This window comes from Onychomys torridus, chromosome 13, assembly GCF_903995425.1.
Source record: "Onychomys torridus chromosome 13, mOncTor1.1, whole genome shotgun sequence".
NCBI classification, from domain to species: domain Eukaryota; kingdom Metazoa; phylum Chordata; class Mammalia; order Rodentia; family Cricetidae; genus Onychomys; species Onychomys torridus.
Window position 1 is genome coordinate 21,511,949 of NC_050455.1, and position 24,799 is coordinate 21,536,747.

Below are 24,799 nucleotides of genomic sequence, written 5' to 3' on the forward strand. Positions count from 1 at the left end.
CCTACAGTCCCCTACTACCCCTTCTGTGCCTGCCCCAGACACCCAGTCTGGTTGGGGGGGGGTAGTGAGAAGAAACAGACCTTTCTCTCAAGAAGCTAGCTGGACAGTACACAGGCATTTTCTGCAGTCCTGGGCGGGGATTCTGTGCCCTGGGGCCTGTCTGGGGGTGCACACGGGAAGTCTCCAGAGATCAGAGTGAGCTGGCTCAGCCAGAGCAGGGGCCTCAGGCACAGTACCCCGGACCAAGGGTTGCAGTGGTCTTGCAGAAGGTCAGGGCTGCCCCCAAGGATACTCCGTGCTGTCTTCTAGGAAGGAGCTGACCTCTGAGGCCCGAGAGCTGAAGGGGGAGCTTTACTGTCTGCCTTGCCATGACAAGATGGGTGTCCCCATCTGCGGGGCCTGTCGCCGGCCAATTGAGGGCCGGGTGGTCAACGCATTGGGCAAGCAGTGGCATGTGGAGGTAAGCCTGTCAGCAGAACACAGATTCATGTGAAGATTCATGCCTGGTTAATGGTCTGTCTGAACCTCATCCCAGACCATGCCCTGGCTGGTCCCCTGTGAACACGTTTCTCTGAGGGCAACCTGTCCTTGTTCTGGACAGGAACTCTGTGGGAGCCAGGAGACCGGAGCCCACAGGCCATGGTCAGACAGCCATACTCACCTTAGTCCTTACCTCCCTTTGTAATCTGGAAGATCCTAGAGTCAGGAGTTAGGCACAGTCTGCCCAGAGCAACTTGTAGGGTGTGGACGAAAGGACCTGTTGGGTGCACAGCCCCACGCAGACAGGGAGCTGCTGGGCTCCTGGGTCAGCTCTTGCCATTTCCCTGAGCACTGTCACACTCTTATGTGTGACAAACTTGGAAAGAACGCTTGCTCCTCCTGTGGCCTGGCCATCTCTACATCCATAAACAGTGCTCCGGTGGCCTAATAAAAATGGCTATGGGATGTGCTGCCCTGTCTTTGGGTATGGTGTGTCCTCACACCCTCAAAAGGAAAGTAGGTGGTTCTTAGACTCTCTGGGCTTGTGTGTGTGTCAGGAAGGGTGTGTGTGTGGCACAGGAGGCACCTACCAATACCAGGGCAGCTCCACCTATGTGGGCACATGGTCTGTTTGCTAAGCAGGATCCCGGTGACCCAGGATATCATTGTGATATGTTCAAGGACCAGGAGGAGGGTAGGCAGTATAGCTCAGATGGTGGAGTGCTTGCATTATAACCACAAAGACCTGAGTTCAGTCCCCAGTACTGTATCAAGGCAGGCATGGTGGAGCATCAGAAGTTCACTATCACCCTTGACTACACAGTGGGTTTGAAAACATCCTGGGCTGCATGAGACCTCACCTTGAGAAAAGTGGAAACAGAAGGGTCAGCGGGTTCCTACAGCTTCCCTTACCGGCGCCAGTTCTGCCCGGCTGTGAGCCTCGCCCCCTCCCCCTGTCCTCTGGGGTCCCTGGGGCAGCTCTGGTGTTGCTCAGCTCCCCCTCTTTTCCTTCAGCACTTTGTCTGTGCCAAGTGTGAGAAGCCGTTCCTGGGGCACAGGCACTATGAGAAGAAGGGCCTAGCCTACTGTGAGACCCACTATAACCAGGTACGGCCTGGGATGGATCCCGAAAAGACCTGGAGGGCGGCCAGGGCCTCAGGACCCAGGGCTGGAGTGCAGTCAGGGGCCTCAGGACCCAGGGCTGGAGGGCGGCCAGGGCCTCAGGACCCAGGGCTGGAGTGCGGTCAGGGGCCTCAGGACCCAGGGCTGGAGGGCTGTCAGGGGCCTCAGGACCCAGGGCTGGAGGGCTGTCAGGGGCCTCAGGACCCAGGGCTGGAGGGTGGCCAGGGGCCTCAGGACCCAGGACTGGAGTGCAGTCAGGGGCCTCAGGACCCAGGGCTGGAGTGCAGTCAGGGGCCTCAGGACCCAGGGCTGGAGTGCAGTCAGGGGCCTCAGGACCCAGGGCTGGAGTGCAGTCAGGGGCCTCAGGACCCAGGGCTGGAGGGCTGTCAGGGGCCTCAGGACTTTGAGAGAGCAGGGGGTAGGGCTGTGATCAGACATCTCCATGTCTCGAAGTGGTGCTTGGGTGATCTGTTGGAGAAGGTCCTGGGACAGGCTATGGGCTCTAGGGGACAGTGTGTCCTCACATGCTGAAAAGCACAGCAAGATGCTTCCTAAGGTCTCTGGGTTTGTGGGGTCTCCTCTTATATGAGTGGGGGTGCTGCAGGCACCCAAGAGTCCATTATGTGCACCATAAGTCAGGCTTGTGTGCTCAGGCCCTGGGTCCCAGCTTTAGAGTCTTGAAGCCAGTGTGTAAGACACGTGAGCAGCTGTCCACTTAGTGTCTTCACTTGATAGAATGCCATCGTGGCCCCAGAGGCTGATGGGATGAGGTCCCACCCTGGCCCTCAGTCTTGCAGGAGGACTTGGGCAGGATGCATCGGTGGGGAGCAATGGGAGCTTTGGGGAGCAATGTCTCAACCTGTGGCCCTTCCCGGGGAGCACTTCTAGCGGGCTGGGTGTCCTCAGAAAGGACTCGGGGTTGTTATGCTTGTGGGCAGCACTGATGACTTTCTTTGTCCACAGCTCTTTGGGGATGTCTGCTACAACTGCAGTCACGTGATTGAGGGTGATGGTGAGGCCGCCCGTTCCCAAACCCCTCCCTCCCTTGCTTTCTCCCAACCAGCCTGTTCTCCTGGTGGTGGGAGGGGTTGTGGATTGGGGGATGGTGGTGGTGGTGGTGGTGGTGGTGGTGGATGGAGGGGAGGTTGTCCCACAGCTGCAGGTCCCATCTGGCTCTGGTTTTGCACAGCTGGGCCTGCAGCTGGCTTGGGTGGGGCTTGCTAATCCCACATCTGGCCCCACAGTGGTGTCCGCCCTCGGCAAAGCCTGGTGCGTGAACTGCTTCTCCTGTTCCACCTGCAACATGAAGCTCACTTTGAAGTGAGTAGGGGTGGGTGGGCACTTCGCAGCCCTGACTTTGCAGCCTGCTTTCCCTGAACTTCCAGCCTCAGGCAAGCCCTGGGTGTGAGTAGGCCAGGCAGATGAGGGAGACCAGGGATCCCAGAGACCCGATGAAGGGCGCAGTTACACACTTACAAGAACCCTGGGCTTTGGAGCAGGACATTCTGGCTCAGGGAACAGTTTATGCAAAGGCAAGCTGTCTGGTGGCTGGCTCTCTCCTGGAGACTAGAAGGGTGGGGGGTGGTGACTGGAACTGTGAGGTGAGGTGGAGCTCAAGCTTCCAAGAGCAGCAGAGAGCCATAGAGGGTTCTGGAGAGAAGCCTTTATGAGGGAAGGGAGAAAAGCAGTCCATCTCCTCTTCCCCGTTGCCCTTTGGCTAACATCTTACCCCAGAGCCTGGTTTGCTGGCTATGACATGCTGGGGTGAGAGGGCAGAGGACTGGCAGCTGAGGGCACCGTGCTCTGTCTCTGGCTACTGTCTGGGGTCAGGGTGGGTAGGGCATAGACTGCTGGGTTCTGTCTGGGGTCAGGTGGGTAGGGCATAGACTGCTGGGTTCTGTCTGGGGTCAGGGTGGGTAGGGCATAGACTACTGGGTTCTGTCTTCAGGAACAAGTTTGTGGAGTTCGACATGAAGCCTGTGTGTAAAAGGTGCTATGAAAAGTTCCCCCTGGAGCTGAAGAAGAGGCTGAAGAAGCTGTCTGACATGACCTCCCGCAAGGCCCAGCCCAAGTCCGTGGACATCAACTCCGTCTGAAGGGCCTCAGCCTCCATTTGCCTGCCTGCAGAACCTTTGCCCTCCCCTCCCCTCCTTCCCCAATTCCTGCTGGCCGCCTCCCCCTTCTGCTCCATCTCAGGCCCCTCTGGGATGTCACCTTTTCTGTCCCCAGTCTACCTTGGGTTACACAGTCCCGGCCCAGCCTCATAGGCATTTCCTCCTGTACCCACAACCTCCAGGGACAGGAGCCAACTGGGCTCAGGATTATCTGCCATTTGCTTGATCCACAGATCCCAGCCCGACACCGGTCCTTTCCATTCTCCTGGGAGAGTTTCAGTCTCAGAGAGACCCTTGGGCTTGGCTGGGGAGCTGTCCCAGCCCTAGTGCCAGCACCATGCACAAGGAGGCTTCTGGAGTGGGGGTGGGGCGGCCCTTCAGTTATTCAACCACATTAAGTCCGTGTGTGCTTATACTGCATCAGCGAATCCAGCCACCTCTGGGATGAACCAGCTGGGTGGCTGAGATCGCCATTTCCTTCACTACTCAGGAGACCTTGCAGAAAGCCTCTGGGCTGCCCACCAAGGCTGAGGCCCCACTTCCAGGGGGCACATTGCCCCAGCCAGCTCAGACCTGCAAGGGATCACATACTTACACAATGAAGGCTGATTTACACACTGGGAGTGCCTGTGTGGTTTGTGGGAGGGATGGAGGAGGTGGTGTAGAGCTACCCCTGCTGGGGATGATCAACAGAGACCCCCTCCCCGCTAAACAGGCAGACCAGAGAGTTTCAGGTTTCCCAGGTTGGCTGCCACCAGGATTTATAAACAAAAGCAGCCAGGACTCCTCAGGCATGGTGGCAGCTGCCGGCCATGTCGGCTAGCTTGGTCAGTGTATGGTGATGGTGGGGGTTATGTCTCAGAGCCTGTCAGTTGGACAGGTCTCCAAAGCCTTGTTCACTGCCATTGACATGTGCTTCCCACCAGGCCTTCCTGGGAGCACAACAGTCATCCTTGGTGACGCACAAGGAAGGAAAAAAATCCTGTGCAGAGAGCCCAGGAAGCAAGGTCTCCAGGGACACCCTCTCCCCAGGCTGAGAACAAGAAAGAAGAGAGACAGGTGGAGGGAGTGGGGGTGGGTGGGTGGAAGAAGGAGGAGATGAAGATGAAGTCATGTCTGGAGAGTATGGTTGTCATCTGGGGTGGGGGGCCAGATCCCACGTTTATTTACCCCAGGGACTCTCGAGGAGTGAGGAATAAGAGATTTAGATAGAAATAAAGAGGAACACAGGATAGCCTCGGGTGGGCCTGGATCCTTATCCGGCCCAGAACTTTATTCCAAAGGACTTTTTATAACAATGCCAAGGGGCGGGGCAAAGAACCTCCTCCTAGCTAGTCACAGCCAAGTGTAGACCCTTCCAAACACCTGGTACTCAGGCCTGTGATCAAATCATCCTCTTATGCAGTCCTGCAGGGTAAAGCCACTAGGAAGCCTAGATGGGCTCCAACAATCTGGTTTTGGGAAGAGTCACAGTACCCTTTGCTTTATCTGGATTAGACCCTCTGGTGGGTAGAGAGCTGCCCCCAGCCCCAGATTGGAGGCTGCCCACCTGGCACCCACCCTTCCCCTCCGAGACACATACTCCCTCCTGTTAGGTGAATTTTTATTGTGAATTCAGGGGGGCTGCCAGTCACCTGCCAGGAGGCTTGAGACCCTCGTTGGCCTCTGCAGTGAACACCCAGGAGGGGTGATCTGGTGTGCTGAGAAGGGGATGGAAGCCCGGCCTGGAGGGCTGTGTGCAGATGGGTCCTGTTAGGGGTTGGCCAGGGCGGGGGCCCTGGAGCTTCGCTGTTTGTTCACCACACTCATGAGCTGCTGGATGTACGAGGTCAGCAGGTCATCCATCTTGTAGCCCTAGACAGGACAGGGTGGGGTCAGAGGCTGTGGGTGTAGAGAGATCACTGGGGCAACATGGTGGAACAGAAAGAAAGGAGGAATGAGGAAGGTAAGTTCCCCCATGCTGGGCTTTGCTTGCTCTGGTGGAGCTGAGCCCCACCCTCTCCCCAGAGGGGTCTGGGACGGCCCAGCATCAGCTTAGTCTTGGGCCGTGACTGCTGGCTGCCAGCCTTGGGGATGCATCTAACCTCCCCGTAGGCCTTGGCTGGCTCAGCCTGGTCCTGGGCAAGCAGTCTCTCATGGTGAGCAACTTCCACGTGGAAATGGGTCATGAGAACACACCAGCATCTGCGGGTGCTGTGTAGGGGTGGGGGGTGGGGCCTGTGCTCACCAGAGAGGTCTCACACAGCAGCCGGCTGCCCTGGCCCAGGCTGCCCAGTGCCATGTGGAAGTACGTGCTGCCACTACTCCAGCTGGAGATCTTGGTGAAAGGGTAGGTGTTCAGCAGTTCCTGGGGACAGAGAGGCCATTGGCAGGAGGCCAGGCTTCAGGGGAGGGGCAGGCAGGAAGGCAGACATCCCACCGCAGACTGGGTGACGGCCGGCACAGCCCCTGGTGCTCTACCTTGGTCTTGGGGTGGATGAGTAGCAACCCATGTCTGTTGATGGCGATGAGGAGGATGTCTGGGTAGGAAGGCTCAGAGGTTTGCTGCGGGGGGAGAAGGCACAATGGTCGCAGACAAGCCTAGGGGGTCAGGGGACCACTTTCTATTTGTATGTGTGTTCATGTGTACACAGGGTGGGTATGCGTGTGTATGTGTGCGGTCTGTGCACACGTGTGCCTGTGTGTGGAGGTCAGAGGTCAATCTGGGGTCTCATTCCTCTGGTGCCATTGTTTCTTAAACATGTTTATTTGCGTGTGTCTGCATTGGCACATGTGTGAGCGGAGAGGTCAGCGGACAGTTGTGGGTCCTCTTTCCACCATGTGGGTCCTAGGGATTGAACTCAGGTTATCAGACTTGGGTGACAAGTGCCGTAACCCACAGAGCCATCTCACTGGCTGTCTGCATGTAAGTATATATGTATGTATATGTGTATTGTATGTGTGTTTGTATGTATGTATGTGTGTATTGTATGTGTGTGTTTGTATGTATTGTATGTGTGTTTGTATGTATTGTATGTGTGTGTTTGTATGTATTGTATGTGTGTGTTTGTATGTATTGTATGTGTGTTTGTATGTATTGTATGTGTGTGTTTGTATGTATTGTATGTGTGTGTTTGTATGTATTGTATGTGTGTGTTTGTATGTATTGTATGTGTGTGTTTGTATGTATTGTATGTGTGTGTTTGTATGTATTGTATGTGTGTGTTTGTATGTATTGTATGTGTGTGTTTGTATGTATTGTATGTGTGTGTTTGTATGTATTGTATGTGTGTTTTGTATGTATTGTATGTGTGTGTTTGTATGTATTGTATGTGTGTGTTTGTATGTATGTGTGTGTTTGTATGTATTGTATGTGTGTGTTTGTATGTATTGTATGTGTGTGTTTGTATGTATGTGTGTGTTTGTATGTATTGTATGTGTGTGTTTGTATGTATTGTATGTGTGTGTTTGTATGTATATATTTTTGGGACAAGGTTTCTCACAATCCTGGAGCTCATTTAACAGGCTTGGCCGGCTGGCCAGCGAATCCTGGGGATCCCCTTCTCTGTCCCCCAGCCCCCTAGCACCAGGGTTACTATCAGGCAGCAGCATGGCCAGCTTTGTTACTGTTGTCTTTCGACATGAGTTCTAAGGATCAAACTCAGGTCCTTCCATTGGCAAGGCAAGCCCTTTGTCAACTGAGACCTCTCCTCAGCTCCCAGGTGACCACTTTTTAAATGCCCGCTAGGGCTACAGTTAGAACACACACACACACACACACACACACACACCCCGAGGACTCGGCTGAATGGGGCCTGGATGGCGGCAGGGGCTGGGTGTGGATCAAGGCCTACCTTCACCTCAAAGAAGGAAGACCCAAAGGTAGGCCAGCGGTAGATCCACTTCAGGAAGTCCACCTTGGCCTCCGCCACCGTCTTGTGTTTGTGTTTGTCACATTCCAGAAGGAGGCTCTGGTGGAAGAGAGGGTCACTGAGGACCTGGACCTGCTGCCCTGACCAGATGGGGCCCTCCATACAGGGCATGGACACCCAGCAGCTCTGAGACTCGGGCCAAGGCAATGCCCACCTATCTGGAAGTCCTAAGGTCAGGGCAGGGAAAGCCAGGTGCAGGCAGCCCACGTCCCAAGCCAACCAGCCTGCCCAACCCAGTTTGACCCTGCCAAGGACCTTTTTCCACTCCTCTGAGGTCATGAGTCGCGTGAGGTTCTCAGGCACCAGTTCCTTCAGGATCTTTGAGACACTAGCCAGTTGAGACCGGTCACTGCCAAACTGGACTCTATAGATGAGGCCTGCCAGGTGGATAACGTCTTCCCGGGAACACTTGTGAAACCCTCGAAGGTACTTGGGTAGCTCCTGAGTGGCAGACATACTGGGCCTTAGGTGACAGGACCCTGGAGTGGGCAAAGGCTGAGGACCTCAGGGGCAGAGTTTCTGGGCAGCAGAGAGACCTAAGTGAGGAGCCCCTGGCATTGTGCTGTGGTGGACGTGGGCTTTGTCCACATGATGTTGTCCTTTCGAACTGCAAACTGGTGCGTCAAGTTCAGCCTTCTGTATGCTCTCCCTTCTCAGCTCACACTGTAGACCTTGTCCCCAGAGCTGCTGTGCTCTCTTGTCCCCAGAGCCCTCAGGGTCTTGGCCTGCTCACCTCATTGCAAGTGCCTAGGGCAAGATAGTTTCTCCCTGCCCCCTTCCTCTCCCACGTCTCAGGACAGATTTGGGATAGGACGGCAATGGCCCTTGTGACTTCAAGAGGGCCGCCTGATGGGTACCTGGTGGTAGTGGAGTATGGTGTCTGCGTTCACATCCTTCCCAGGGGTCACGTTGAGCCACAGTTTCCGCATGAACAACACCTGGTAGGGAAGTGTCATGGTGGCCCCTGGAAGAGGGGTGGCAGTGGGCACTGAGCCTGTTCCAGCAGGCTCCAGAGACTCAGTCCTGAAGAGAACACTCCTAGCCTTCATGACTCTTGGCCTGGAAAGCCTGTGTCCTTCCTCTCCCTGGCTCCTGACTCATCTTCGTCAAGCAGTGTAGGGTTGCCTCCAGAAATGCTCCTGACCCCCCAGCCCCGGCCATGAAGTGGGGCTCTGGGCTACCTCTCTCACCCTGCAGGGAGTTAGCCATTTGCATGTCTAGGGAACATGGGGGTGAGTGAGGAGGATAGATGGATGGGTCTGGAACCATATCACAGATTCAGCAAGCAGCCACCCCCTCCACAGAGATGCCCCTCACCTTCTTTCTGAGGCCTGTTCTTCTTCACCCAGTCAGATACCTGCCTCAAGCTATCAAAAAAGAAGTCTCCTTCCTTCAGGCTGATGACCTGAGGGAAGAGGCAGAGAGGCAGGTATGGTGGCTTCTGGAGAGTATCCTCTGAGGAGACCCAGTGGAGCTGGATCCAGAAACTCTGTGTTTTGGCTGGGTCGGCTAGGGGCTCACTGGGGTTGACCAGTAGGGGGTGGGACCACAAGACTCCACCCCCTCCATCCCCATAGCCCCAGGTGTTGACTGAAGAGCCTGGCTGGCACAGTGTTCTGGGCAGTCTGAGGTCTGCTGGTCACAGGAGGCCTCCTCAGGCAAGAGGATCTTGCTCTACTCCTAAGCCTACCAAGTTGCTCACCTTGTCTGTGATCTTGATGAAGAGACTGCAGCCATCCAAGGAGGCCAGCTGCAGCCGAGTGGCAATGCTGTCACACAGGTCCCGCACCCGGGTATTGCTGCCCACCTCTATTGTCTGCACAGAGAGTTAGCAGATGAGGCCCAGGTCCCAGCTTGGGCAAGGAGGCTTCCCAAGCCACTGCTCTGGGGTATGTCCTCCTGTACGTGTGTGTGTGTGTGTGTGTGTGTGTGTGTGTGTGTGTGTGTGTGTGTGTGCATGCACACCTGCTATATCCATGTTCATATGGGTATGTGCACATGTGGGTGTTTGTGCACTTGTGTAGACATGTATGTGAAGGCCAGGGGTGAACCTCAAGTGTCTTTTTTTCTTTCTTCCTTCCCTCCTTCCCTCCCTCCCTCCCTCCCTCCCTCCCTCCTTCCTTCCTTCCTTCCTTCTTTCCTTCCTTTCTTTTGAGATGGGTTTCTCTGTGTATCCCTGACTGTCCTGGAACTCACTCTGTAGACCAGGCTAGGCTGGCCTTAACTCAGATTCACCTGCCTCTGCCTCCCAAGTGCTGGTGTTAAAGGCATGTGCCACCATACCTTCAAAGACACTCAGGTCACTCAAGTGTCTTTCTTAGTTGCTTTCCACATTTTTTTTTTTTTTTTAAAGACAGGGTCTCTCACTGAATGTGGAACTCATCCATTTGGCTGAGGTGACTGGCCAGTAAGCTCCAGAGAGTCTCTACCTCCCCTGTGCTATGGAGCCCAGCTTTTACTCAAGGTCAGGGATCTGAACCAGAGTCCTCTGTTTGTGTGGCAAGCACTTTAATGACTGAACCTGCTTTTGTTCTCTATAAGCCTTGGGCTGGCCACTGTCTGTCTGAAGAAGGACAGGCCCCAGAAAACCACCCACATATCATACTGCTTGGTAACAACTTACTCTCTTGGGCCCCAGCTAGACCCAGGAGGTCTGGCCCTTTGGACCTGTATTGTGACCCTGTAGCCAGACTATGGGAACATTCACTGCAGGGACTTAACTGTACCCAAGTCACAGATGCTCATGTGGCATGGGGGAGAGTGTGAGGGTGGCCTTGGTCACATTCTACTTTGACACGTCTTTATCACAGTTGGGGCCCAGTGGTCACCTACCTCCTGCCTCTCCCTTCTGCCTCCTCAAGCCTCTAGGGCAAGCTCTGGGCCAAAGGCCCATGGCTATACTCACCATAGATGCCTCCAGCGGCCCACAAGCCCCAGGATTCAGCCTTGCTGCTCGGCCCTCTGGCTTTCCTTCCCTTTCCTCCTTGGCTTAGAATCTTAACTCATACCTTTGGAATAGTTCCCTCTTCTGATCTCACTGGTAGCCCCCGCCCACCTCCCATGGCACCTTAACTCATGCACTGCTCCCCAGGCCTGCTTGGAGGCAGGCATGCTGACACAGATGTGGGTAGTGAGTGGGGGGTGGGGTGGGTGGGTGAGGAAGTCCCTTTGGAACGTAGAAATGGATCTATTTAAATGAACAAAGAGCACACTGCGATGGTGAGAATGTGTCCTGCAACCTCCTGAGGCCTGAGGCTCACTGTATACCAGGCTGGGTACTCACCTCACTGGTGTCATTGGGGAGGTAGACCTCATGGCATAGTTTGGACACGTTCTGTTCAGCAGCCTTCACCTCTATGTGATGTGGGGGCTGCTTCCGAGGTCCCATCCTGAGGAGGACAGCCACAATGACACTACTTTCATCCACTCCAACCGCCAACCTATATCGAGGCATTCAGCCTGGTGCTGGAAACAAGGGCCCTCACGGACCAGTGCAGGGGGGCGGGGCAGGTGGGTTCCTGCTCCTCAGATTTCCTAGGGCATTTCTCTGCCCGGTGAGCTCTGCATGTGACCCTGGGATAAAGATGAGCCCAGTCCCATACACCTTCAAGAAGGCTGGGGACACATGGGCTCCCTAGCAATACCAGGGACTGTTGGCTATGGTGTTATGGACAGGAATGTTCTTGTGTTCGCGGGTCAGGGGATTGAGCAGGGGTGGGGACTCCAGCATGGCCCTTCAAAGGATGCTATTTCCTCCATGATTGCAGTTATGTGAGGCCATTCACACTCACTGCCAGCCTACACTCATCATGGTCAAGGCCAAGGCAGAGAAGGCAGGAGACTCCAAGGGACAGGGGAAAATGTGGACACCCTGGCCTCATGTTTGAAATGAAGCATGGGCCAAGGAAGGTTGAGTTTGTCTCCAGGACATATCCATGATGAGAGGAAGAGAGTCATCTTTATTGAGCAGCTACTAAATGCCTGTATGAATATGCCAAATTCACTGTCACTCTAGGGTTACTGGGGATTGGCAGAGCTCCATAGGGAGACCCTCTTGATGATAGTAGGGAGGAAGGAGATGGTACAGGGGTTAAGAGAGACAGTCCTTTGACCTCAGCCACCCTGGGCTAGACCAAGATGCCTCGGTCATGCTGGGACATCTGTTGACTCTTCTATGTTCTGAGTGGGCAGATGTGGGGTAGGGGAGCCATGAGTAAGATGCCTATTGATTCTGATAGAAGCATCTCTGAACACTCAGGCCTCCCCAGGACCCCCCTGAGCCTCCTGCCCCTTCCTCCACCTGGTCTCATCTTCCTGGCAGGGGACCTGAGATCACACAGAGCCTGTGCTCTCGGGGTTGCAAGGCAGCAGGCCTACCTCAGGACCCTGTGGAGCCTGCGGCTGCAGTCGGGAGCCAGCGGCTTCTTCCTCCGGGAGTCTATGAACTTCTGAGCATGGGGCAGCAGCATTTTGCCTGGCGGGAAGAGGCCGGTGAAGAGCCATAGCAGCTGCCAGGCTCGCTCTTCGCTGTACCTGTGGGGTAGCCCCCATCAGTGATAGGGCTCAATGCTGTGCCCAGGCCAACCAGATACTTAAGAAGCAGAGATGGAACATTGGGCCTGTGGGTTTGGGCACTAGCATGGGGAGGGGACACAGTACACACCAATGCTATATTATGCCATCCTGCAGTCCAACTGCCCAGTGCAACAGGGCACTTTCATGCCCTGAGGACAAGATAGGTGCACACAGAAAAAGGATGGCACTGGTCAGGGTGCAGGGCAGGGATGTCCCTTCTTCGTCAACTGCCATTAGATACTAACAGAGCCCACAGGGCCCTGGACCTCTCATGGCCGCTTTGGCTGCTGGGTATGGATCCAGACCTACGTGTGACTGTGTGCCCCTGGCAGAGGCCTAGTCTGGAGCCTAGGACAGGAGGCTACACCTTGGCAGACCTGATGGAGTTGTGTGTCAACTGCTTCAGGATCTGGCAGTAGAGTTCATCCTGAAGGGCCGGGTCCTGCTGGGCTAACGAGAACATCTGATCTGTGAGCTCCAGGCTGTGCCATGACTGCCGGGAAGGGTAGTCGCCTGTGTACTTGAGAATGGGTGTGACTGTGAAGGAAAATAGTACCTGCAGCCTCAGGCTGAACCCCCACCAGGCTCAACCCTGGCCCGATCCTGCCCCAGGGCCCAGGCTCAACCCTGAACCAAGCTGCTCACTGATCCCCTCAACCATGCTCACACTGGCCTCAGAAACAAGTCCCAAATTGACCTCTGGATCAGTGCACACTCTAAACTCTGATCCAGGCTCACACTGACCCCTGAATCAAGCCCCTTACTGGCCCTTGACCCAGGCTCACACTGGCCCCCAAGCTGGGACCACCCCATATGGACTTTTTTTTTCCTCCAGGCCCTTTACTGAGCTTCAAATATCCTTGCAGAGAGCTGAGTATTGGCTCTGCAAGGTGCTTTCTCACATGAGGCCTGACCCCTCACAGGTAGCTGTGGGTCTGGAAGGGACCCAGGTGGGTATGCCTGTAGGCTCGCCTGCAGCTAGGGTAGGCCAATGGGAAGGATATCAAGGAACATCTGGCAGGCTGCATCCCGAAGTTTAGCTTTGTCATGGACACATTTGAGCAGTGGCTGGCGCAGTGGCTCTGGGGAGTATGCCCACAGATGACCTCGGCTGCGGGCCATAGGCATCGTGGCCCTGCTGATGGTCTCCTTGTCTGGGGTCCTGCCAGAGACAGAGCTGTTGTAAGGGCCTGTGCTGAGGCGTTCTCTGCCCCCTGTTTGGCCTCTCACGGTGGCTGTGGCCTTCCTCTCCTTGTACCCATGGCCGCTTACTCCCTACCCCAGCCTTTTGGCAGCCATTGGAGTGGGAAGAGCGAACCTGAAGAACTGGTAGGCGAACTCCTCCAGGGTGTATGGTGACTCTGTGGGCTGCTCCTCAGGCGGTGGCTCTGCAGCCCGCACTTCCTGGACTGCCAGCTTCCGTTTCTCTGGTGACATGGCCAGCAAGCTCTGGAGGGGGCAGGCCTACAGTTACCCAGGAGCTACTGCCCACAAGGCTCTCCCCTCAGTGAGTTGCAAGCAGTCAGAACCCAGGGGCGATAGGCCTTCGCCGACTATGTGGCCAAGTGGGATGTACCTCTCTAAGATGTTCCTTTTCTTTAGCTAGATTAGCTCAACAGCTGTGGAGTCTGTCCCACCCTGATCTTGGGGTGTGGCCATTCGGGTCTCACAACCTATGGCTGTCTTTCCCTAGGACGTTTTTGCTCAGGGATTTAGGAGCTGCTGTGGATGGCAACCTTGAGTTGCAGGCTTATCTCTGCTTCCCAAAGGACGGCTCTTGGAGCTGGCATAGGGGTATCTTGGGGCAGGGGATGATATAGACACCCTGAGATGTGTCCTCAGGACATTTCCCTGGCAAGAGGAAGAGAACTACTTTCGCTGAGCACCTACTAAGTGCCTGCATAAATATGTCAGCTTGGCCATCATTCGGGGCTAAAGGAGATTGTCGGAGCTGCCCATGTGACCCTTCTGGATTTCTAAAAGGAAGATGGTGGGTGAGGTCCTAGGCCAAGCATCCCAGGAGCCTGTTCACAGTGCCCCAGCTGATCAGAGATGTGACATACCAGCAGCTGGGCTGAGGGCTTGGTGACCGAGGGGATGATGTAGAGGCAGGCCACAGGCACCAGCCCCGTCTTGCTGGTTCTGTCATTCTGGCCTAGGATCCAATTCTCTGAGGCCAACAGTCCCTGTTTCTTGGTCAGGATCAGTAAGTCTCCTTTCTTGAAGGGCAGGAGCGTGGCATCATCTGCTGGTCCCGGTCACAGAGAGACACAAGAATGACATATTTGCTGAGAGATCTCCAAAGTCCCCAGACTACACTGGCATTTCAGAGATGGTATCCTTTGGCATATGGAGAAACTGAGGCACAGAATCATGGGTCTAAGGCCACTCGGAGAGGATGGTGTAGAAATGTCACCTGATTGCCTTGAGCAGGCAGGGCATGGGAATTCTCACTGCGGCCCCAGCCTAATAGACTTCTGGAGCCTGACTAGGAGGAGCTGGGTAGGGACTGGGCAGGAGGCAGAGCTCACAGCCGGTGATTTACATGCCTGGACAGAGTGCTATGTGGCCTGACCTCTGAGCCCAAGTACAAATCTGTAAGTCTCTGATGCTATTTCCTAGATGACCATGAGGACTAATGGGGTAACAGGACCACCCTCTCGGGCCCCATGTTCCTCATAGAGTTTAAGGATTCCTACGGAGGGCCCTTTCGTCTGATTTCCAGCCAGTTTGCCTTCAGTGGAATCAGTCTCCATGGCTGAGGTCTTGGAGCCTGATGCTGGCCTATAGGTTCCAGCTCAGCTCTTGTTGGAGAAAGGGCTTTTGGGGAAGTTGTGTGGTGCTGGGTGAACGATCCCCTCTCTGAACCTCTGTCTGGTATCTGTAAAATGGGATAATGGGATGGTTGTGGAGATGGTGTGTAAGTCTCTCCAGGTATGAGTTAACCTTGCTAATGACTGAAAGCATTGGTGGCCTTGGTGGGGTGCATGTGTAAGATCTCCTCCTTTACCCACTCCAGATGGAGACCTTGCTGACCTCATATTATGGATACTTATGTCTCCAAGCCTTGCTTTGGGACTCGTGGATATGAGAAAGCCACCATCCCACCCTTCTCTAGTCCCATGAGCTGCCACCCCTTCCCTTTCCCAATGGGCACCTGTGGCCTTCCTGTCCTGCAGGGCCATGGCGAACACAGACCTCTCCTTCAAGCCTCCCAGGAACAAGGCCACCAGCTCTGCAATGGCCACGCTGCTGGGGGAGACGAACTCATACTCTTCATGCAGTGTGGACAGGAGCAGTCTCTGCCCACCTGGGGCATCCCTGGGGGCACAAAGCATGCAGTGTGACCAAGAGCCTGCCCAATTCTCTCTTGTTTCACCCCCCAGTAGCCTTTGAGAAGGTGACAATTCCATTGCTACATTTGGGGAAGCAAGGGACTCCTCAGGGTCCTTGAAAGAGTTTGGTCTGAGTCCATGTTGGCCCAAGTCCCAGGTAGCACCTTTGGTGATGGACAAGTGACCAGCAGATCTCTGAGTCTGAGGCAGTGGAGTGCACCACTCCCCTGCATGAATGGCTGCTCTGACCAGATGGTGAGGACACATCACACAGAATGCTATAGGCTTGCTCTGGAACCTGGGACAGTTACCTAGCTGGTGTGCCTCAGTTTACTTCTCTATAGAAGGGATGAAATAGTTAATACTGAGGGTCACCTCATTAGCATCTAGACCACCTGTGAGACAAACCTCTGAGTCTATCCGATGGGGTTTCTAGATTGGATTAACTGACGTCGGAAGACACCAAATGTGGGTGCAGCATTCCACAGGCTCAGATCCCAGACTGATGGAAAGGAGACTGTGAGCTGAGCAACAGCCTTTGTCTCTCTGCTTCCTAACTGTGGACACAATGGGACCAGCTGCCTGCCATGATGGACTGTAACCTCAAACCATGGGTCAGAACAAACCTTTCTTCCTCTAAGTTGCCAGGTAGTTTTGCATGGCAACAAGACAGTTCAGGAATACAACAGGATGTTTGTCCAGGAAAGTGCTGCGCAGTTGACCCCTGGGGGGAAGCGACACTGTGTACCTGCTGCAGGCCATCTTTGCAGACTATGAACAAGGAGCTGTAGTGGAGCCTGAGGAGGCTTCCTAGATTGCTTGGAAGAACCCCTAGGAGTTGAGAACCCTAGGAGAGTTCTGTGGTTACTATGCTTGTCCCGCTACTTCAGCTCGGCTCCTGAGGACAAGACTCCCCACCCCCATCTCCATATCTGTCCTTGAGTTCCATATACATCTAAATGAAGGACTCACATTGTGAAGTAATGGGCTTGAGGTTTACCTGTTGGCAACCAGACCCATGACCTCTGCGAAGGACAACTCCAGCAGCGCCCTCTCCTTCTGGTCTAGGAAGCACATCCCCTTCCAGTTAATGGCCAAAATCAGCTGTGTCTTGGGAAGGCGGGGGCCTGGCCAGAAGGTGACCCAGAGTGAAGGCCATGCCAACCACCAGGAGCGGCTCCTTATCCTCCCCAATCCTGCCACACCAGATGCTCTTACCAGAGAGTGTGGTGACTTCAAACAGTTGGGAGAAGAGCAGGGGCCACAGTAAACGGGCAGCCTCCACTGTCTGCTCCCTCACTGCCAGTGGTGTGGCTTTTGACTGGGTATACGGGGCCTGTATGGAGAGGAAGACCCCAGATCTCATCTCCATCACCCTGCCACATGGAAGGGCAGAGGACAACCTCCAGTGTTGGTCCTCGCCTTCCACCAAGTTGACATAAGGTCTCATGCTCGCCATTGCATGTGCCCCGCGGGCTAGCTGGCTCTCCCTCGGGTTCTGGAGACTCTCAGGTCCCTGCCTCCCATCTTCCTGCAGGTGTGTACTGGGATTGCACATGCTTATGCTCCTTTTCACGGGTCTGGAGATCTGAACTCAGGTTGTCAGCCTTGCACAGCAAGCTCTTTATCCACAGAGCCATCCCCGCAAACCCCTTCCTCCTTTTAAGTAGGCTATCTCAGCTGTTTTGTCACGGCAAGAGCAAACGGACAAACACAGGCACAGTGTTGCTGAGGAGTGCCTATGAAGACCGTCCTGCTGACTGTCCCTGGGTCCTGGGCACCTCACTCTGGCTTCCTTCATATTTGGGAGCCTCTGGCAGAGGCGTCTTCTCCTATCCACCTTCTAGCTCCCTTCTTTATCTGGCTTGCCTTTTCCCTCCTTAACACGGTCCGCCGTGCTTTGTCTGCAATGTTTCAAAGCTTTCTTTCCCTGTTGGACCAAATATCATTTCTTGTTTCTACTTTGAAACACTCATGTACTGACTTTAGGCATGTTAATGGCTACACCATATATGAAGGATGCTTTGGCCATTTGCCCACATATACCAAATGCTTAAGATGTCTACACCAAAGATTTCCCATGTGCCTGATGAGGGCACATTGAGGGGCTTGGAGGTGAGCATGAAGGGAAGTAATGATGAGCCTATGCCAGGGTCACAGAACTGTCACTATTCCAAGCTGTGGAATCTCTAGCCCTGGAAGACAGGGCCAGCTAGGTGCTGCTGGGCAGAGAAACTTGAGACTAAGAGGGAGGAGAGGTGACAGGAACCCTGGCATGTGGGGAGACTCATGGGGGGGAGGGATCCATCCATCTCATTCCCCTCAAAGAAAGGCTCCGGGCCAGAGGGCCCGCCTGCCCCAGGCTGATGCTGACCTTAGCGTGGGCAGCAGTGACGATGCTAACCCACTTCTCTGGAGACTTGGTCCGGTACAGCTTGGAGGGAACACAGCTGGGCAGCAGCTCCCGAACGGCATCGGTCTTCACCGTGGCCCCAAGCTGCACGTAGCAGTGCCGGGCCAGCAGCTCCACCAGCTCTTCCTCCTGGATGCCGGGGACACGGGTGTGAGCAAGGGCCCACAGGCCTCCCCATGAGGCTGCTCCTGCCTCAGCGCCGTGGGCTTAACCAGCCACTCAGACAAGGTAGGAAGCAGGAGCGGCCACCTGTCCTAACCCCTCCCCAACATTGCTGCCCTAAATGGGTGTAGTCATCCCATGCCAAGAGAGCACAGTGGCTGCCCTTTGCAGGCAGATCTCTGGGATGGCTGTGGCCGCCAGGTCCCAAGACCAGCCTCCCGATGTGGCAGTGTTTGCCCCTGCTGCCTCATCACCACAGTGCACCCCATTGATGGAGCTCTTGGCATTTTATACCTTCCAGATGTGAACCCAAGGCTCCTCTTCTCCCTTCCCTTCCCCTCTCCTCCTCCTCTACACTCTTTATCCCCTCCCCCCTCTTCTCCAGCCACCCTCCCTGAGCTTAGAGTAGGTCTCGTGGCCTGGAACTCCCTATGTATCCAAGGATACCCTTGGACTTCTAATCCTCCTGCCTCCACCCTCTCTCCCCCACTCCCCAGTTGCTGGGATTGCAGGTGTTCACTGCCATGTTCCATTTATGCACTGCTGGGGACCAAGACCATGGCCTCGTTCAATTTACCAACGGAGTTACAGCTCCAGGTCTGAGGCCATGTTCCTGATCCCCAGGACCGAGCAGCTGCCGTGAGAGGCCAGACAGCCTGGGGGCAGCCTAGGACAGATAGGGAGGCCTTCCCTGCCCGATGCTGTGGGTGCCATGGATCCCAGATGCCCAAACAAGCCTGCAGCCCACAGGAAGAAGACACAGACCAACCCTGGGGGGAGATGGCTGTCCCCAGTACAGGTCCCACATCTGTACCCTTGTAACTACCTCCTCATCCCTCTGCCTCTGACCCAACATATCTTTACTGTTTCTATTGCCTCTGGGTCCCTCTGCTATGGAGCATCCTGATGGCCACAGCCTTGGAATGGGACTATTCCTCCAGGCTCCTCACCTTCTCAAAATTGTACTCGCCAGACCATACTCCACGGATGACTTGGCAGTAAATGAGCTCAGTGCTCACTGGGTCCTCCTGGGAGTCATGCCAGGGGGTGAAGAACTCCTTCCGGAAGTAGATGCGCCAGGGAGACTGGCGCTGGCTCTCTCCCCTCTCCCGGGCCAGTTGTTCACATTGGGCCACAGCGTCCATCACATGGTCACAGCCACTGCCCAAGGACCAGAACTGAGACCAGAATTGGGGGAAAGAGGGGTTAGCCACTGATACGTGCCCTGACCCACAGAGACATCCACCCTTAATGCCGTGTGTGGAAGACAGGGACTGTGACGCCCTGCGTGGGCCAAGAAGCCACGTCTGAGTCCACTTGGATGCCAAAGCTTTTTTCTTCCTCTTTTTGTACACACATGGATATATGTGTGTATCTGCATGTTTGTGGGGGTCATGGGTGGGTGGCAAGTCTTCCTTAATGCTCTCAGCTTAGTTTTTGAGGTAGGATCTCTCAGTGAATCTAGAACTCACTAATTCAGTTAGACTGGCTGACCAATGAGGCCCCAGAATCCTCTGGTCCCCATTCTTGAAGTACTGCAACAAAGGCCACCATGTTCAGATTATTTATGTTGTTCTGAGGGACTGAACTCAAATCCTCATGTTTACTGTCCATGCTTGACCAACTGAACTGTCTCCCCAGCCCTCAAATGGTATCTTTATAAGGATCATGGTCTGGCCATTACTCCCCAAAATGACTCTTGAAGGAGGTAGAGTTGGACTCTCACAGGGAAGTGTTAGTGTTTCTTGAGTTTTGGGGGTGAAGGTTCACATCTGGCCCTGTCTGGGTAAAGGTGCAACTGCTGGCCTATGAATATGTAGGCAAGAGGACTGGACATCTGGTGTGAGGCATTTCTGATGTGTGTATGTATGTGTATATGTACACATGAATGTCTGTGCACACATGTGTATGCCCACAAGTGTGTGTATGGTGGCTGAGGATGCAGCTAGGGCAGGTTAATAAGGTACAGACTCTAGCTTCAGGATGCTCTGGCTCAGGTGTGTATGGGGGCCATGTGTACGCTAAGATTTCTAGTTGATACCTTGTCATATACAGCGACCTGGATGGAGAAGCCCAGATGGTCCCTGAGGCCCTGTTTCTGAGCGATGTGCTGGCAGATTTCCCGTGAGGTGGAGGCAGAATCCACAGAGATAGTCAGGCTCTCTCCAGTTGCCAGGATGACCTGGATCGGGATGTGCTTCTTGGACTTGACAGCCTGGGGACAGACAGATGGCACCTTGTAGTCCTGGGTCCCAGAACCACTAGGCTCTAGAGGCTCCCCACTCTTAACTTTGCTTGTCCCTGTGGAGTCCCTCGGACTACTGAGAGTCTGGCTGAGACTTGGCATGGTGCCCAGTGGTCTGTGTTGCCCACCCATAGCAGGTGGACTTTTGAGAGGCAGTCTCTGTCTAATTTGCCACACTCAGACGAAAACCCTCGGTGCGAAGGTAGACTCGGACAACAGTTGAGTCATTGGGTCCTCAGCACACACTGCGGATGTGAGTGGTTTCATGTTCACCAACAGTTCGGGGCTTATGGGAAGGAAGCCCTGTGGACTTAGGAACTGAAGAGAGAACATGAAGGAAATGTGGCCAGAGGAGACTTGCTGTCTCGATGTGGGCCAGTACAGGGCACTGGGGCCCCTGTCCTGGTTGTCTGGAGTGACCCTTTGCTGAGGGCTCGCAGGTGTCTGAGACAAAGCAAGGAGAGGTGGCGCCAGCTCCCAACAAATAACAGAGCTACAAAGGCAACAGACTGGCAGGGCCATCGCCTTTGAGGAGCTAGAAGTGATCTGAGCTTCTCTATACAGAGCATGGTAGCTGTGTCTTCCCATCCAGGAAGGCAGGAGACAGGAACAAAATGGGAATGTGGACTGAGAGGTAGGGAGTGTGGCTTGGAAGCTCGTGTCATGCTAAGGACCAGAGAGGCCCAGAACAGAGGGGCCAATGGAATGGCTCAGCAAGTAAAGACACTTTTCAAAAGAGTGACCTGAGTATAATTTCTGGTACCCACATGGTAGGGGAGAGATGACTCCAGCAAGTTGTTCTCTGACCTCTGTATGCAGGTGTGTGCATGCACATACATGCACACACACACACACACACACACACACACACACACACACACACAAATGAATAAATGTCTTTTTCTTTTTTAATGAAGATGCCACAGAGAAGGTAGAAGGAGCCAAAGGGCTGGACAGGGTGTCCTACCCTATACTACCCATCTCCCATCCCTGCCAGGACCTACCTGCAGCTCCAGCCAGGTAGGAGGTTCTGCACGCATCCCATTGGTGAAGGTGCGTTGTAGACGCTCAGCACAGAAGGGTCCATAACTGGCTGGCCCTTGACCAATGAAATTCAGCAGATACTGGTGGTGAGAAAATGGTGGGAAGAGGAAGACACTCAGAATGGAGGCGCCTTCTATTTTCTGCCCAAGTCAGTTTAAAACTCTTCATTGCTGGAGGCGTAGCTTGGCTGATAGTGCTTGCCCAGCACAGCTGAAGCCCTGGGTTCTAGTCACACTAAGATAGACCCTAACTGTCCATCAGTAAGTTCAACACCTTGTGAGACAGGTAGGTCTGCCTCTATCTCCTGAGACCTGGTACAGGCATACATCAGCGTTTCCATTTTTATGTGGTACTGAGAATTGAATCCAGGGCATCATGCATGCTTTGCAAAAATGCTACCAATTGAATTATATCTCAGTCCATCTCAACTTAATGTTGAAGAGTATTTCTGTGCCTGGGACCAGATACATTGACCCTGCACTCCTGGATAGGAGCTTGAAGGAGCCAAGTAAAGCATCCTTTCAGATGTGAAAACTGAGGCCTAGAGTAGCGGAGATATTGCTGCTCACTAGCTATGGCTTCTGAACTTGGTTCAGGGTTCAGGACTCAGGGTCTGTCCCTGCTGTAAACTGCCTCCCTCCCCAATCCAGTCCCACCCCCAGCCAGCCTTCATCACCTTCATGAACCTCTCCGAGGGTGGGAAGCAGCCCAGACAGAGGCTGAGCAGAATCCAGCCCCGGGCCAGGCTGCTTGTTCTGTAGTTCTCAGAGAGCTGCTTACAGATCTGGCAGTAGATTTCATCTCTGAAAGACACAGACCACAGTGTGGAGGGTCTCACCTCACCAGGTCTTAGCATAGCCTAGGACTGCACCCATCACCTGGTGTCTTCCAGATGCCCCTCTTTCTGCCCCCCTTCCTACTTCATCAAGGCCTTGCCTTCAGTCTTCCTTCTAAGATATCCCCTCCCTTGGTTCTTTGCTCCCCCAAACCCCTCTGCCCAAGACCTACAAAGCAGCTTCTCCTTTGAATCTTTGCTCCCCATCCCCCTCTGCCCATGACCTCCTTGTCCTTGGTCCCACTCCCTGGTTCACATAAAAGCCAACCTGCTCCCTCCCCCAACCTCACAGTCACTTCAAATTACTTTTCTTCTCCTCTGCCTTAAGACGCTGTCCCATACCCTGGATATGGCCACCTCCTCCAGCAGTGAGCAAAGAGGGGGAATGGTGTTTACTTTTGCTTATCAACTTGTTAGATTAAGAAATACCTAGGATGAAATCTCTCCAATTTTTGTTTTTTAATGTAGGCACTTAGTGCTATGAGCTTGCCTCTCCTTTGTGTCTCATAAGCACGGGTTTGTTATGTATTCATTTAAATTGAATTCTAGACAAGTTTTAATTCCCTTCTTCATTTTTGTCTGGACTCAATTTTCATTCAGTAGTGAGTTCTTTAACTTTGATGAGCTTGTGTACTTTCTTCCATTTCTATTGCTGATTTTTACCATCTACACAGCTGGTAGTAGTGGACTTGTATCTAAAAATGTATAAAGCACTAAAAAAATGAACACCAAGAAAACAAAAAACCCAATTAAAAATGGCATACAGATTTAAACAGAGAATTCTCATAAGAGGACATGGAAGTGATCTAGAATAACTTAAAGAAATGTTCAACATCCCTATTTATCAGGGAAATGCAAATCAAAACTACTTTGAGATTCCATCTCACACCAGTCAGAATGGCTAAGATCAATAAAACAAATGACAGCTCATACTGGAGAGGATGTGAAGTAAGGGGGACACTCATTCATTGCTGGCGGAAATGCAAACTTGTACAGGCACAAGGGACATTAGTGTGACAATTCCTCAGGAATCTTGGAATAGATCTATTTCAAGATACAACTCTTGGGCATATACCCAAAGGACGCTCCATCCTACTACAGAGACACCTGCTCAATTATGTTCCTCACTGCTCTTTTCATAAAAGCCAGAAATCAGAAACAACCTAGGTGTCCGCCAACAGAAGAACAGATAAAGAAAATGTAGTACATTTAAATTGAGCATCACTTAGCTGTTAAAAAGAATTAGCATGAAATTCAAAGGTAAATGGATGGAAGTAGAAAAAAATCATCCTGCGTGAGACAACCCAGACTCCTAATTCTTATAAAACAAATTGCACATGCAGTGTATATAATATAAACAAATACATTTAACATAGACTGTAGTGAAGAACTTTCTCATTTACAGGGTCCTGTACTAAAGCCTTTTCTAGGATGAATGCCCAGAGCTAGAATAATCCCAGCACCTGAGAAGCTAAGGCAGGAAAATCGTGAGTTCCAGGACAGCCTAGGCTACACAGTGAGACACTGCCTCAGAAAATAAAAGAAAACAACAAAATAAAGTGAATGACTTTCCAGCCTATGACAAACCTGTCTTAAACTGTGTTTGACCATAGTTAACAAAAATAATTATGTTGGGGGAAAAACTTTAAAAAACAGCTGCTACATTCTACAGGCATACTAATTATGGAGACCAAGGTTTATATGAGGAACCATACTGAAATTCAATCTTGATTATATCTTTCAATAAAAAAATTAGGCCAGGCAATGGTGGCGCACACCGTTAATCCCATCTCTTGGGAGGCAGAGTCAGGCAGATCTCTGTAAGTTCGAGGCCAGCCTGGTCTACAGAGCGAGATCCAGGACAGGCACCAAAACTACACAGAGAAACCCTGTCTTGAAAAAACAAAACAAAACAATCAAAAACCTCCGTACTAAACCTCTCTCCAGCAAAAACAAAAACAAAACTGACCAGTTTTCCCTCTCATGCACATGGATGTGTGCATCTATGTGTGTGAGCTTGCAGAAGTTTTCCTTGGTCGTTCCCCACATCATTTATGTTTTGAGACAGGGTCTCTCAGCCTGGGACTTACTGACTTGGCTGGACTATTTGGCCAGCAATACAGAGATCCTCCTGTCCTCACCTCCCCAGTACAGGGATTACAAGCACACACTGCTTTCCCTGGCTTATTTGCTTTTTCCCTTTCTTCCTCCCTCCTTCCCTCCCTCCCTCCCTCCCTCCCTCTCCCTATCTCTATCTCTGTCTCTCTGTCTCTCTTTCTTCCTTTTCCTCTTTTGACATGGGTTCTGGGGTATTGAACTCAGGTCATCATGCAGGTGTGGCAAGCACTTTACCAACTGAACCATCTCCACAACCCTTCATGGCTTTCTTAACAGGGCAAGCTGAGAGCCCTGGGTGGCTCTAACATCCGCTGTGCTGAGACCTAGCCTGCAGGCCCAGGCCAGAGAGTAGGAGAAGAGCTGGTACCTCGAGGCAGATGATAAGGATGAGCCACCATGGGCTAAGTGCCAGTGAAGTGGCCTGATAGCCTGAACAGAGAGGCAG

The 24,799-nt window shown here is 53.3% G+C and overlaps 2 protein-coding genes across 6 annotated transcripts in view; one reads left to right on the top strand and one right to left on the bottom strand.

Annotated features, from left to right (window-relative positions):
• Lims2 (LIM zinc finger domain containing 2) overlaps window positions 1-4,333 on the top strand; it is a 53,551-nt gene extending 49,218 nt beyond the window's left edge. For all 5 annotated transcript variants that reach the window (XM_036205251.1, XM_036205250.1, XM_036205248.1 and 2 more), the window contains 5 exons: window positions 310-460; window positions 1,495-1,587; window positions 2,566-2,614; window positions 2,847-2,922; window positions 3,551-4,333. In XM_036205251.1, the coding sequence (XP_036061144.1) occupies window positions 310-460; window positions 1,495-1,587; window positions 2,566-2,614; window positions 2,847-2,922; window positions 3,551-3,698 (517 nt within the window). In that variant the 3' untranslated portion in view covers window positions 3,699-4,333. The remainder of the gene's footprint in view (window positions 1-309; window positions 461-1,494; window positions 1,588-2,565; window positions 2,615-2,846; window positions 2,923-3,550) is intronic.
• Window positions 4,334-5,100: 767 nt separating this feature from the next.
• Myo7b (myosin VIIB) overlaps window positions 5,101-24,799 on the bottom strand; it is a 72,420-nt gene continuing 52,721 nt past the window's right edge. Inside the window, 22 exon segments of the mRNA XM_036205245.1 lie at window positions 5,101-5,570; window positions 5,944-6,063; window positions 6,177-6,260; window positions 7,550-7,666; window positions 7,883-8,068; window positions 8,485-8,591; window positions 8,945-9,032; window positions 9,330-9,443; window positions 10,911-11,016; window positions 12,005-12,160; window positions 12,580-12,733; window positions 13,207-13,364; window positions 13,521-13,651; window positions 14,266-14,447; window positions 15,360-15,523; window positions 16,538-16,664; window positions 16,756-16,873; window positions 17,912-18,079; window positions 19,063-19,290; window positions 20,154-20,327; window positions 21,362-21,481; window positions 22,078-22,204. Coding sequence (XP_036061138.1) covers window positions 5,469-5,570; window positions 5,944-6,063; window positions 6,177-6,260; window positions 7,550-7,666; window positions 7,883-8,068; window positions 8,485-8,591; window positions 8,945-9,032; window positions 9,330-9,443; window positions 10,911-11,016; window positions 12,005-12,160; window positions 12,580-12,733; window positions 13,207-13,364; window positions 13,521-13,651; window positions 14,266-14,447; window positions 15,360-15,523; window positions 16,538-16,664; window positions 16,756-16,873; window positions 17,912-18,079; window positions 19,063-19,290; window positions 20,154-20,327; window positions 21,362-21,481; window positions 22,078-22,204 — 3,031 coding nt within the window. The 3' untranslated portion in view covers window positions 5,101-5,468.